Here is a 15,129-nt window from a genome sequence, read left to right as displayed (position 1 = left end):
TGAAACAAATAATCGTGTCGAAGACCGTGACAGACTAAGTCCCAAATTAGATTGATTTTGGGTCTCACCGCACTGTAAAGTCGGCAGTGGGAACCAAGTAAGTAATTCATGTATTTTGAAAATGTTGTCAATTCTTGAGTTTTTGTATGAATTGGCTTTAGTATATTCTACCCGAATATTGAGTCAATCACTTTGAATAGTGGTGTTTAAGAGTTTAGATAAGCCAATGTACCGATAGTCATTTACAGGACAAGGTGGGTCAGTGGTAGAGCATCTGCCTCACGAACGGAAGATCGTGGATTCGATCCTGGTCGAGTCATACCAAATACTTTAAAAATAGGAGACTCTGCCTTCTCGCCTGGCGCTCAACATATTAGAATAGACATGATAGAGAAGGGTAATAATAACATTGTTACGCATAGGCCTACCTTGAGATATGACTTGGCAAGTTTGGTTGTGGGAAAACAGATCGGTCGGACGTAGTTGTTGAACTCGATGCGTTCACTCAGTTTAATGAGAGCGATGTCGTGGTCGAGCTGGACTTGCGAGTTGAAGCCCTCGTGGACGACGATCTCAGCGACATCGTACGCGCGTTGGTGTGTCTCGGGCATCAGCCTGTCGTAGTCGCCGAGCTGGATTTTGAGAGTCGAGGCCGAGTGCGATTGCGCCTAGAAAAGAAAGATAACAATAACTTTGAGAAGTCTTTCTCAATATGTGAGGTAAAACGGCAAATGTATTTTGAAGCTTCAACATGTCGATGAAGCATCACTGATGATGAGAATATCAGTACATGGTTTATAAATCGGTTTTGAACTTAAATGTTCATGAACCTTTAAGAACTTCGTTTAAAACATCGTTGTTCTGTCTAACAATAAAATATTTTCAGAGTTTCTATTTCTGAAAAATAGTTGAAAGCATCTAGTCTTCATTATCGTTTTTAGTGGTATGTACTTCCTTGCCTTCCGTCTTCGTTCTCAGGTTGTATCATGATGCATTTACACCCTCCCAACGAAAAAAATGGAGAAAATAAAAGAATTGCGGATCGTTCAAAAGTTAACACCCTACCTCGACACAGTGGGCTGCAGTTATTATCCAATATTCGTTGATGATGCTACCTGCGCAGAACATACGCCCAGATTGGACACTCCAGAGTTGTGCCATCCAAGGAGCCGCACCCCGCGGGGCTCGCATCCCTGTACTGATCCTAGCTATCCTTTCCTGAGCCCGTCCACATACTATATGGTACGAAAAACAAATACGAAAACCAATGAGAAAGGAAATGAAAGATTACATTTACATATAGAATAAAGACGAATGGGAAAAGACAGTTGAGTTATAACATTTAGAGTTTAATATAGTGTCTGTTTAAAATAAAATTGAATGTTATAATTGTGAATTTAACAGTGAAAATTTGCTAACGTAGAAATTCGAATTCTGTGACGCCATTTGGGTTTAATATTACCATCATGAATATTGGGTTTTTTCTTAACTTTGAAGGTCTTTTTTTTTTTCATCGGCCGGAATTGCAAAGTTTTAATTCAAGTTTCTCAGGTGTAGGTTGAATCAAGAGACATAAAATCAACAAGTTTGAAGCAGAAGATAAGGGGGTGAAAATAAAAGGGAGTTTCCGGGAAGAGATTTGTCACCAAATGTCGACGAAGCCTGGAACCTGGCCCAAGCGGAGACATATTTTCAACAAAAGTCGTCACAAATACAAAAGGCGCCAGATGCCCCTCTCCGTCAAACCTTGACGAGGCTTGCAGGCTTCTCGTTAAACCGACAATCGGATTGGAAAGGAGCGTTGTGAGTTTTCCAAATTAATTACGAACAGACTGTGGGAAATTTACAGAAGGGGTTTCGTGAAATAAATAAACTATTTTTTAACTGCAAGATTTATCATGTTCATTTCGTACCACCCATTTTATTTGCGGTACACCATCAACTTTGACAAAAATATTACATATTAGCCCAGGAATATTAGATATCTCTTATAATCTCTTATAATAGACTTGGTGACAATATACATTTGAAATCATTCGTTATAAATTTCAATAATTGAAATTAATGCTACATTCACGCCGGCGAAAGCGACCAAATCGATTAATTCATTATCCATAAAAATACGATCGGTCGGTTTGAATTCGGTATCGTTGGTGAGACTGCAGCATGGTGTTTCCGTCCAAGGATTTCACAAGGCAAAGCTTGCTCGTATTTGAATGATTTTAACCTTACTCTTTCCGGTCAGTCTAGTGTACATCTTTCCTTGACAGGATCCAATGACATCCCAAGCAATATCATGCGATGGATGCCATGTCAGGGGAAACTGAGGTTTAACCTTTTTCTCAACTCAACAAAATGTATAACCTTTGGCGTTAATCCGTATTAATCCCAAACCACATGAAATGGGATAACAAATATACCAAGTTACTAACGGGTTCCATACAGAAGTGTTGTCTCACGTGTATTGAAAATATGATTTGGCTCATTGATGCAAGAATGATTTTTATTCAAACAAGGGATTTTAAAGAAATTCCAATTCGAGAACGGCCACAGTACAGTCCCGAAGGGCTACTAATGATAGTATGTGCCGCGGTTGAGACCCCCCATTTTCAGCCTACTAAATTCCCGTTCCAGAGCATCGACAATATAGAAAACCATAGAAATTCCTATTTTTCCTCGTTCCAGAGACCCTCAAATTTGTGCTTTTCAAATTCGTTAAGTTCCGGAGACCCCCATTTTGATGTGGTCAGTTCCAGAGCATTGCATTTTTAGCAATCGCTGACCCAAGACCCGTTTTGGACACTCCCATTTCAATACCAAGATTTACTTCCAGTGAGAGCCCCCTATTTTCGACTTTGGTGTGGCACATATAGGTATCATGATGTAATTCGAGTTGCCCCCTCCCCCGGAGTACAGTACAGTTAATTCTTTTGGAAATAGTTAATGTGTTTTGAAATAATAGGATACCAAAATTAACACAAGCAACAATTGGCTTTCAATGATAAACATGGTATCGATATAACTTTCTTTGTTTAGTAGGCTCATTGCTCATCACAAAATGATCCTCAATGAGGTAATGGTATAAACTTGGAATACAAGCATTTCAATTAACCAAAAGAAATCATGACCAAGAGCGGTGCACGCAATCCTAAAACAAGACCATGATGTCACTCCCGTTGATGTTTTTAACCACAATTATGAATAAAATGAGATCATTAACGAGATCATTACATCTTCAAGGAATGTTTTGGTTTGTTTCATCATTCTTACCGTCGGCCTACTTTTCCTCTCATTAGATCATTTAAAGAGATTAGTAAACTACCGTTGCAGCCCTATACTGTGTGGGTGATTGCTGTGACGCAAGTCTAGTCTAGGGGCAACCAACTCTTATGAGTCATTCAAAAGGGGTAAAGTCTTGGGGGGGGGAAATGTAGCTCAAAAATAAGTTTTAAATGACAAGAGATTGGTGGGGAATTTCTAATGTTTTCATCAAATACCTTGAGAAATTCGGATACTCTCGTTTGAATAACATGCGAAATTGCGAAGGTATGGAATACCATAAAAACCGAATGCATGTTGATAGTTTATCAAATACTGTTGCCTTTTTTCATGTAATCCGGAGTTGATTTGGGATCGCAATCTAGAGATGAAGCCAACGAATTTCGTTTCCATCATATCCATAGAAAATATTCTCTAGAAGAATCGAGGTAAATTGAAGATAAAAAAAATCCGGCTGTCGAAAAAAAAAATCCCATTTGGGAGTTAAATCACAGTTACTGTTTCTGAAACATGGTACACTATACTAAATTCATCTAAAAATTGGGTTCTCAGACGTTTTGATCTCATCCGATGTGAGTGGGATATCTATTAAATCATGGACCTATGATTAAATCAACCGAAACCTCGCTGTTTCATCTCTCTCTCTCTCTCTCATTCCCTTGTTAAAGAAGTCATCCAAATGTTATCCTCTTAAAATTCTAAAAATCGATTATGTTGCATCTTCCCTTTTGTTAGGTTAGGTTGCATCAATCACCAACAAGTTGGATAAACATCGTTTGCGTATCTATCCCAGGGGGTACCAAAGGCATCTGTCTTTAAAAAGTTATAAAAAAAAACATTTCTCAACATTTTTACCCGTCGTTTAAGCTGCGCTGTTTTTATTTGTTTTCAATTGAAGAATTCAGGATTTTTAATTAATCAAATTTCAATTCATTTAAACGCATTAAAATAAGGACAAACTTTAACTCCATGGTTATTCCTTGCTCGAAACCATGGTAACCGTTAACAAGATGTCGGGCACAATGGGGAGTTTTAAAACGTGGGCCTGGTTAAGTAACGCAATCCCCTGAATGAACGACTTCAAGATGAAGGACAAGAATATTAATCTGTCTATGATACGAAAGTGTGGCTATAATGACCTCAATTAAAAAAATGTTTTTAAGAGGCAGAAGTGCCCATTACTCCCATCCGTCAGTGGTGACGTATAAAAAGAGCCAATGTGCCATTTTCTCTTTGTATTTTACATATGAAAACATTTAAATCTAAAAAATGGTTCACTGTATTAACTTTTCATAAACTGGTCAACAAGTCTCCCTCGCGTTGGCATTGGACAAACTTTCAAGGTTTGCCTATCAAATAAATTGAAACAAAAATATTTATAAATAGATATAATTCAAGAAGCTGTCTGGTTCATCAAAAGATGTCGTCGCGGAAAAGGGTGTCAGCTATTGCAAATCAAACGGAACGTCTGCCGTGACCTCTTTAATTTCCTTAGCTGTTCTATTTATTTTATTCTCAGGAAATCTTTCGATGCAAAGTTATGATCTCATGCCAGCCCAGTTGACATGTCCATCGGGAGCAGAACACGTGCTCGATAATGATAGGGAAATCTCCGATGCTAAGAGATGCTAAGACTTAATTTTTGTGCCAATTTCATATCAATCTAGAAAGAATTTTTACAATTTAAAACAGATACAATCGTAAAAGTTTCACATGAACGAAAAGGGTTTCACAAGAGAAATGTCAGGAGCTGAGTAGGCTTATTCTATCCTTTTCAATTTCTTCTTTACTTTTTATTGCATTTTAGTGCTGTATACATTTACATGTAGGTATATGGGCGTATCCCTCCACAAGCTTTTGCTTATATAGACTTCCGCATTCTTGTATAAACATAACTTGTATTTATATTCTTTACTACAAATTGATTTTTATATCAATTTATGTTTACAAACATGAAGAAATTTGTAAAATGGAAGACAATAAGCATTAATATGAAATGAAAGTTTCAAACGTTTTAAAGGTAAATTGTGACATTGGTTTATTTCAAAACTTTCTTTTAGATTTCACTCTTCGCTTTTCAAAATACTCATAATCTGTTCTGAGTCCATAAAATATATTGCATTGGCCAAAAGAACTGTTTTTATTCTCAAAAAAATATATAAAGAAGATAAATTTTGCCAAGTGAGCTTTCTTTTGATGCAGATTTTGAAATGGACATAAAAAATGAAGAGCGCCACCTTGAGACCAAATGACATCAATACCTGCTCATGAATATTCATATCCATCGCCTCTGCGCTTGTCTCACGTGCCGATCTGTATACCGGCTATACAGTACAGTATCGGATTGAACGGCGGAGTGTATTTGCGACTTTTTCATTCATTTCCTGTAGGAGCGTGTGCATTCGCGCAGTCCCTCGACGGCAAATTAAATAACTTGGAAACAACCAAGGAACTTTTTGAAATGACCATCATAATAATTGTGATGTTATGCACGTTGTTTTTCAAATCGCGGAGAATAGGTCCTACGTACATCTTGATATCTGGGCAGGGTACCAGGTACCGAGAGACGGCTTTCCTTCCCTTTCCTTGCTTTTCATCTTTGCTTCGTTTCTCTAGCTGTATTTTTTTTTCTTTACTTGTCCAGGGTATGAAGGGAGGGAGAATTATGGTTGCTTGTGAAAGGGCTATTCTTATTTTTTTCCCCGTTTTTTATTTCTATTTTATAATTATATTTACATACGCATTTTTGTTTCGATTCCGATTCACTGAATTGTTATCAATTTCTTCAAGTTCTGTATTTTTATTTGTTCATTATTATAATGTGTTGTAACATTTTTTTTAAAGGAAAAGGAAATCATTTTGTATTGAACTAGCTTGGCCGCCATTTTTCATTATTTTGCTTTGTGCGTTATATAGGGCGAAAGATGCTCTTTCTCTTCCAGTGATTATTAACTGCCTCAATGTATTTATCACTAAAAAATGACAAATACCGCGTGGCCTATGCCTTTTTTTTAAACAATATATTCTGGGGCGGATCCAGCTTTCACTAATAACGGGGCCGGGGTGAACAATATTTTCATCCACATTTTTCCCGATCGATCGGCAGCTCAAAGCTAGTTTTTGTTGGAATCTATAGTCGTAACAGTACTAAGCCCTATAAAAAATGCGAGCGTGAGGTATTATTTTCGGACTGTGTATTGTGTCCTGAAAATTGATCTGAGCAATATGATCATTAAATAAGATGCACACTGACGGATAAGGTGCCCAAAAATTTGAATAAGTAAAGGCCTATTTAGTTCCCTTGTTCGTTTTACTATAAGCCCTTCAACAATGTTTCCGTGTTTTGTATTACATTGATCAGTTAATATTTCTTTATGTCTCATACTATTTTGATATGAATTATACCTTGTTATTGTACTTGTTACTATGATTTTATATACTAATAACTCTGAACTTGTGTACCTGTTTAACCATGACTGAATGAATAAATTAATAAATGAATTGGTATAGATGAATAGATGTTCCATCGAACAGGCAATGCGAACACAAAGCGCGGGCTAAATTGTTTTTATACATGTGTAGTGACATGATTGGCTCCCACCCCTCCCCAAGTCTGAATTCCCCTCACCTTTTTTTATTAATTCTTCCTCTTATATTTTGTCCCCCCCCCCCTCTGCTTTCGTTCATATTACTTTGCGCCGCCAATATCGGGGGGGGGGGGCGTAACGTCGGCCTCCTGGATCCGCCTATGATACCGGTGCGTAGGTCTGTATGTTATAACAATGTATCATCGATCCCGCTCCAAGTTTCTCTTTGTATTTTTATTTTCAACTTGTTATGGTAGTATATACTGAACAAGAACAAGTATGACGTCTCCTATATAGGTGCCTCTTCCTCCACCCACTCCTCCTCGGTCCGCTGCATGGGCTCGGATAATAAAATTACGAACTTATCATGGTGATATATATATATAATAAAATTGCAAATTTTATTGCAAAAACTGCATTACTCTTGAATTTGTGTTTCGCATTTCTGATGTCTTATTAAATATATATATATATATATATATATATATATATATATATATATTCGATGACATACAGCTAGGCGGAACTATTTGGGGGAAGGGGTCTTCCATCTCTGTGTGATTCCGAAGTTCCGATGATGGTTCAGAGAATGTACTTCATGCAAAATCACGTTTTGGCATGACCTCTCAGCGCTAGGCATATCGACGGACAAAAAAATGCAAACATGTGATGGATCGAAATGGTAAAAAATATATATTTTAAAGAAAACCATCGTTATAAAATGCAGTCATACCAACATTTTTTTGTTAATACCAGTTTGAACTTAGATAAAAATTATAACCCGAGGCTATATTAGTAGCAGGGGCGGCGGAACCGGGGGGCGGCAGGGGCACTTAACCCCCTACATAAAAAATCCCAGTAGGAAAAAAATGCCTTTTTTAAATGGAGAGTGCACTTATTTCAAAATGATGTACATGTATGTCCCTTTTCAAAATAAAATACCTTTTTTGAAGTCAAACGATACATTTTAGGTTGGAAATCACAAATTTTTTGGCTCGCGCTTCGCGCCCACATCATTTATTTTTTAGGAAGGCACTGACTTTGTTTTGGTTACAACTTGTGCTTATAATGTTCAATTTTCAGGTTTAAATGTCACAAATCTTCAGCTCGCGCTTTCCGCTCGCATCAAAGGTACACATTATGTTCTCGGTTTCAAACTGCTTAGAATATCCAGTTTTCAGGTTGAAATATTACAAATTTTCGGCTCGCGCTTCGCATCAATATTATTTATTAAGACACACAATTAAGTTCTTGGGTAAAAAAAAAGTGCTTAGAATGTCCAGTTTTCTGGTTGGAATATCGCGCTCGCGTCCATTCTTCAATTAGATGCACATCTTTTTCATAACAAAATTGCTCGGAATGTTTGATTTTCATGTCTTATTAGTCATGTTAGTACAAGCAATGTCTAGAATTTATAGCTCGCGATTTGCGCTCTTAACACCTCGCAAGAATGCTCTTTTAACAATAATTTGCGCGATTTGACCAAAAAGCGGCGAGTTTCACAACTTCAGATTTGAAAATGTTCAAACTGCTTGCTTGCTACGCTCGCTCCCTGAAAAATAAAGCCTAAATAGATATTTTATCAATAAGAAAAGACTTTAAAAAGGTTTTGCTCAATTTAATTACTACAAAACGCACAACTACTTAACACAGATGATAATCTCATGGTGAAAATATCAGTTTGCATAAAAATGCAAATTTTTGCATATAAGTGCCTTTTTTGGCTTTGCCCCCCCCCCCCCCCAAAAAAAAAAAATGAAAATACGTTCCGTCGCCTATGATTAGCACCTATGGCACTCGCTGGTATTTTAATATATCATCATTTACACCCTCTCAAAGAAAGCAGACTTACTTTTGCCCTTTATTTTGCCCACAATGGAACTTACAGGAAAGCATATCAAACAGGATGCAAATGGAGGTCTATTCAGCCGGACGTTATTTATACGCTTTGGAGTTTGGATTCTTGTTTGCCTAGAAAACGTAAAGTATTTCAAGAGTTTTTATATTTTCATTACATCTTTGTCCTTATTTCTCTATATCCGTAGATCTACCATGCGCGTATTCGGGGTCGCCAAAATAGGGAGAAAAGGGAAGGAAAGAAAAGGGGAGGAAAAGGGAGGGGAGAGAAGAGAAAGGGGGCAAGAAAGAGAGGAGGGAAAAAAGAAGCGCCGCATTGGTGTTCGACCTAGGGGGGGGGGGCGAATCGATAATCGACCTAGGGGCGCCGAATTTAAGTCCAACATAGATAGGGGAGCCGAATTGTGGTTCGAAATAAGGGGCGTCGAGTTGATATCCGACCTAGGGGGCGCCGAATTGATGTTCGACCTAGGGGGCGCCAAATCGATGTTCGACCTAAGGGCTGCCAAATTGATGTTCAACCTAGGAAGGGGGGGGGGAGGAAATTGATGTTTTACCTCGGGGAGCCGTATAGATGTTCGACATAGGAGGGTGCCGAATCGAAGTTCGACATAGGGGCACCAAGGGGGCGCCGAATCGATATTTTTTTCGTAGGGTTGACGAATTGCTGTTTGACATGGGGGGGGGGGGGGGGGTGGATGCGCCGAATTGATGTTCAACCTAGAGCATGTATATAGCGGGTGCCGAATTTATGTTTTGCTTAGGGGCGCCGAATTGATGTTCGACCTAGGGTGTGCCAAATTGATCTTCATCCTAGGGGGGGGGGGCGAATTAATGTTTTACCTCGGGGCGCCGTATAGATGTTCGACATAGGGGCACCGAAATGATGTTTAACCTTGGGGATGGGGCGCCGAATAATTATTTTTCCTAAATAGGGTTGTCGAGTTGCTGTTTGACATATAGGGGCGCCGAATTGATGTTCAACCTAGGGGGTGCCGAATGGATATTCACCACACGCCAATTTGATATTTGTCTCGGTGCATCAAATTCAGGTTCAATTTACCTAGGGAGGGGAGGGGGTGCCAAACTCATGTTTGCTCCCATCAATTACCAATCCTGTTCATGATTACCAAAAGTGCCTAGAAAGTCCTAATTTTAGATCAGAATATAAAAACAAATTCATCCTACTCTTCGCATTAATTGTTTAGTAAGGTGGCGATCCTGTTCATGGTAAGATAAGTGCTTAGAATGTCTGACTTTGTATCAAAATATATAGATTTTTATTCAGCTCGCGCTTCGCGCTCGCATAAACTGTTTTGTTACTGATCATCCTTTTCATGATAACCGAAAATGCTTACTCAAATGTCCAAATTTTAGGTAAGAATATGAAAAAAATTTCATCTCGCTCTTTGCGGACGCATCAATGTTTAGTTAGATGACAATCCTGTTCATGATTACCAAAAGTGCTTAGAATGTCCAAATTTTAGGTCAAAATATCAATCACTTTTTAAGCTCGCGCTTCGCACTCGCACAAATTTACGAGGTCAGAATATCAAAAAATTTGAACTCGCGCTTAGCGCTCGCATTAATTATTTAGCTATATACCCATCCTGTTCATGGTTATAAAAAGTGCTTATGATGTCCAGTGTTGGATTGGGAATTCAAAAATTGTCAGTTCGCACTTCGTGATCGCATAAAATGTTGATAGATACCCATCCTGTTCTTGATTGCCAAAAGTGCTCATAGATTTCCCCCCCCCCCCCAAATTTTAGGTCAGAATATAAAAAAAATTCAGCTCACGTTTCGCGCTCGTATCAATAATAATTGTTTAAATAATTCATATACATATCATGTTCACGGTTGCAAAAAGCGTAGAATGTTTGATCGGAAAACAGATGAAAATATCCCCCTCCCCTATTGGCGAAAGCTGGATCTAGCCCCGGTTAAGAAATTACAGCTCCCGCACATAATTTTAGTATGGTCTACCACTCTGATGAAAAGTTGAACTAAATTGAAACCCCAAAACGCTTAAAAATTCTATGCTTTCTGGTCGCATTTATTCTTTTCAAGAAGTGGATACAACTTTGATCTTTTTTACATGGACACGTTACAAAAAATGGTCTTCGATTGCCTTTTTCACGTGGTTGTGGAATAAGACAATTCAAAATGCATTTAGGCACTTTGATTGCCTGAGTGGTCGGGTCGGGGTGCAATTTTCCGAAAAGTTCACAGGGGCGCAAAAATAGTGACCCCCTCGTGGTGCAAAATCCTGGATATGCGCATGTCCGTCGGGCATCGTTTCCACTTTTGTACCTCTTTATCTATACCGGTGTGATACTATATAAGTCCATGGATCAGATCAGTTTACTTCCATTTCGTCTGATGCCAAATCGTCAAATTGCCAACTCGCCTACTATCATTAAAGTCTACCATAATTATGTTCATCCACTATCGTCTAGTAACCAGTTGATCCAATAGCCATTTAGTCCATATACCATTTGGTCTAATTGGACGACGTGCTGTTGTGCAAAATGAATGAAAATGAATTGGATACTGGACCAAATAGTTGTTCGACGAAATATTGATGGACGGAATGGATATGGACTAAATTAAATCAGACCATGTGGTGAGTGCAAGTTGGCACTTGGCAGTCGACGACTTGGCAATTTACCAATGGACCTACTAGGCCACTAAATTGAACTTGTCCGAGTGTGCCATAACACCTAAACTGCATGCTTTCTCATATCCGATACCCCCCCCCCCCATCCCCCGCCGCCCCAAGAAAGGGAAGGGGGGCATGGAGGAGAGAGAAGAAAGAAAGAAAGAAGTAGATTGTTGAAAGGGAATCAAAAGAATATGAATCAGAGGGAATGTAAACGCAATATAATACTCTGTTTGAATCGCTTCTCTTTCATGGAATTTATATTTTGAATAGATCGTTTCATTTCAGTCTTTCTCATTATTTTACTTTCAACCCTGTATTTCATCAGCTTTACTATCAAAAGCCTGCGTAGCGAATTACAAAACGTCCCATCCTTGTTTCACCACCCATGACATTACGTAATTATCATTTTATTATTATCATGTAATGAAATTCATACTGTGTTTACACGCTGCATCTGCTGTCAGTTTGACTACCTTGTAAATATTTATTTACAAGGTAAAGCCTATTTCCCCACTGGAAAATAGCTTTAGAGCTTTCGTGGGTCATCCTGTGTAAGCCTGTTGTTTTTAATGCTACTGTATATATATTATGGTGACTTGCGAAATAAAATCAATCAATCAATATTTTTTGACGATATCCAGTTGAAATCAGTGGCGTTCAAAATAATGGGGAAGGATTGGGGCTATATGGATTCCCAAATTTGTCACGGCCAATACAAAAAGAAAGCGAGAAGGGGAACTAATATCTGAATATTATGTCAAAATCTATCACCGATAAAAAATGATTTGTGCCCGACACATCTGGCCCCTTAATTCATATTTTTTACGCCAATGGTTGTATTCATGAATAGTTCAAGCATGGTTCCTAACATCTTTCTGTATTTTTCACGTGATTATGAAATACGATAATTCAAACTGCATTTACGGCACCTATGATTCCCTGGCTGGGCGGGTCGGGGTGCCATTTTACGAAAAGTTCAGAGGGGCGCCAAAATAGTCAGGCTCAATCCTGGATACGCACATGTCCGTTGGGCATCGTTTCCAACATTGTACCTCCTTATCTATACCGGCGTGATAATAGGCGCTAAGTCCATGGATCGGATCGGTTTACTTTTATTTCGTCCGATGCCAAATTGTCCAATTGCCAACTCGTCTAATATCCTTTGGTCTACCATCAGTTCGTTCACTATCCACATGGCCTATGTACATACATGCCATTCCGTCTAATAACCAGTTGATCCAGTTGAATATATATCGTTTCAGCCTTTCTCATTATTTTACTGCATAGCGAATTACAAAGCGTCCTATCCTCGTTTCTGCTAACTGCACAAGACATTATTTATAATTTTATTATTATCATGCAATGAAATTTATACTGTTTTACACGCTGCGTCGGCTGCCCACTTGACTACCTTGTATTCAGTTGAAATCGGTGGCGTTCAAAATAAGGCTTAGGGCTATATGGATTCCCAAATTTGTCACGCCCCACCCCCCCCCCCAAAAAAAAAGGAAAGAGAGAAGGAAAACTATTATCTGAATACCGGGTCTGAATATCATGTCAAAATCTATCGTAGATTACAAAAAAAAATCAAGATTTGTGCCCTATATGCCCTTCATATTTATTTATGTTCATTATTTACGCCACTGGTTGAAATTGAATACAACTGAAAACATTTTCCCTTTTTATCATTGCATTATACATCATGAATAGTGAAAGCATGGAGCTATATGGTGAAAGCATGTTCATAACATCTTTCTGTATTTTTCGCTGTTTATACAATTCCTAAACTCAGGTTTTGTGTATTCCTTATGTTCGCATTCTCAATGTTATTTTTCTCTTTAGTTCAATATTATTCTCTCCAATTAACTTTATTATGGTATGCCTTTTCAGGAAAGTATTACTTGTTTGCTTGCCCCATGACCGCTTTACCTTTTGCAGATCGGCGTGTCTCTCAGTGAGTACTCTGAAATATCTCCTTGACCCCCCCCCCCTGGGCAAAAAAGGCAAAATATTATATTTTGTATCGTCAACATATTTGCATCACATCACCATAAAGTAAATACATCAGAATAAGCGTATACCCATTGAACCTCGCCAGAAGGGGCTTGCAAAAAATTTCATTTTTTTTCGAAAGTCATCACCACCACTATGCACGATTGGCCTTTCATACCAACTGATAGCCAAAATAGTTGAACCATATTCCAACACTTTCTATATACGATCAATACGATCGCCTTGACTGATTTGATACTTTCTGCCCCTTGGAAGCGGGGGTGCTGGGGATGCGGCGTGTATTATTTTCTACAGGCATGCAGCACCCCCTGGAATTATGGTAGGTGTCAAATTGGAGAAATGTATGGAATATGACCAACATTTCGTGTCAGAACCTTTCTTATGTTTTTATTTTGCTTTGTTAAATTTTCTTCAGCACGTAACCCCAGCAAAAATAAATCCTGAGTGTGAACTGAGCACATTTCTTTTCTCAACCATCAAAATGATTATCATATTATTTTCCCAATCAGTTGTAAAATGTCGAAACGCCGGAATCTCCTTGGTCCCGATCCCACGGGCAATCCCAATATGAAAAAAATACACTTCCTCTGCTATAAAACAACAGTTATCATTCCCTTTTTCCTTTATATATAACAGGGAAATGGGAGTTCCACTTCCCGGTTAATTCCACTTTCATTGCTAAATAAGTCAATCAAGATGCGAGTGATGTTTTTGTCCTGATCGTGTCGCCACGCTCCACAGTCATTCAGATTTTTTCAACAGTTGAACTGCTCGTGCACACACTGTATGCGTAGGCATATCTGCCTCTCATTTGTTGCAATAAAAGTTCATCTTTCCATCTGTATTTTTTTGTTTATTGTTTATTTAATAAGGGTTAGCTAATTCAACAAAAGCTCCCATGGGGCGCCCCTATCTATTACTTTGTCATTGGTATCCATGTCTATCCATTCTTGGGCCATCGGATGATCCATTCATATATGCCTATTCCTCCATCTTTTCATTCTTTCAGTCATCCATCCATCCACCGATGAATTGATTATAGGCTACCTCACCCCCCCCCCCCCCACTGGAGAAATGCTCTGCGACCAAATCTCTGGAAATCCTATTGATACACGTTGAAAGCCGACGTAAATTACTAGTACATGTGCAATCCCCTCGGACGTTGCTTCTCCAAGTTTGCTTAGTCTTCTTTTACGTACTTCGTTGCCCTGTTTCCCACTGCGTGACTTGTAAAGTTCTGTTGTAAAACATGCTGGTCGCCCCCTTGATCGGCTCTGCACTGAAATTCACCCCTCTGCATACGTATATAGAGTGGTTCTACCGTAGATCATAGCGCCGTGCAATATTGAATATACTCAACTTCTCCTTATTCCATATCTAGGTATCTTGGGTGGCTGCAAGAATAAGAGTTTTCCGAGAAATCTTGCCCATTACGTCTGCCCCCCGGTTTTTTTTTAAATTTTTAAATTTTTTTTTTTCTCATGACGCCTGTAAAGATTGACCAAATAACACTTTATTCGAAATTTGCAACTGCATTGGTCGCATACACACACTACAAAGGTCTACATGATGTAGACTACGCTACGTACATACTTTGCATCAACGGGTTTCTCCGCTCACCTTTTGACCTCGCAAGTTCAGTCTAAACAAACGAATAATAATCAAGTTGTGTTGCATTGCACCTACTTTCATGTCAATAATGTGTGTCCTCATTGTCCTATCAACTTG

General features: G+C 38.7%; 1 protein-coding gene across 1 annotated transcript in view; it reads right to left on the bottom strand.

Moving 5' to 3' along the window:
• Positions 1-15,129, bottom strand: part of LOC129256030 (uncharacterized) — a 32,657-nt gene that overhangs the window by 4,811 nt on the left and 12,717 nt on the right. The window contains exons 6-7 of the mRNA XM_064096156.1: positions 1,066-1,235; positions 429-668 (exon numbers count right to left, since the gene is read on the bottom strand). Coding sequence (XP_063952226.1) covers positions 429-668; positions 1,066-1,235 — 410 coding nt within the window. The remainder of the gene's footprint in view (positions 1-428; positions 669-1,065; positions 1,236-15,129) is intronic.

This window comes from Lytechinus pictus, chromosome 3, assembly GCF_037042905.1.
Source record: "Lytechinus pictus isolate F3 Inbred chromosome 3, Lp3.0, whole genome shotgun sequence".
NCBI classification, from domain to species: domain Eukaryota; kingdom Metazoa; phylum Echinodermata; class Echinoidea; order Temnopleuroida; family Toxopneustidae; genus Lytechinus; species Lytechinus pictus.
Note: the sequence above shows the minus strand (reverse complement) of the source record. Positions and strands in the feature narration are given on the sequence as shown.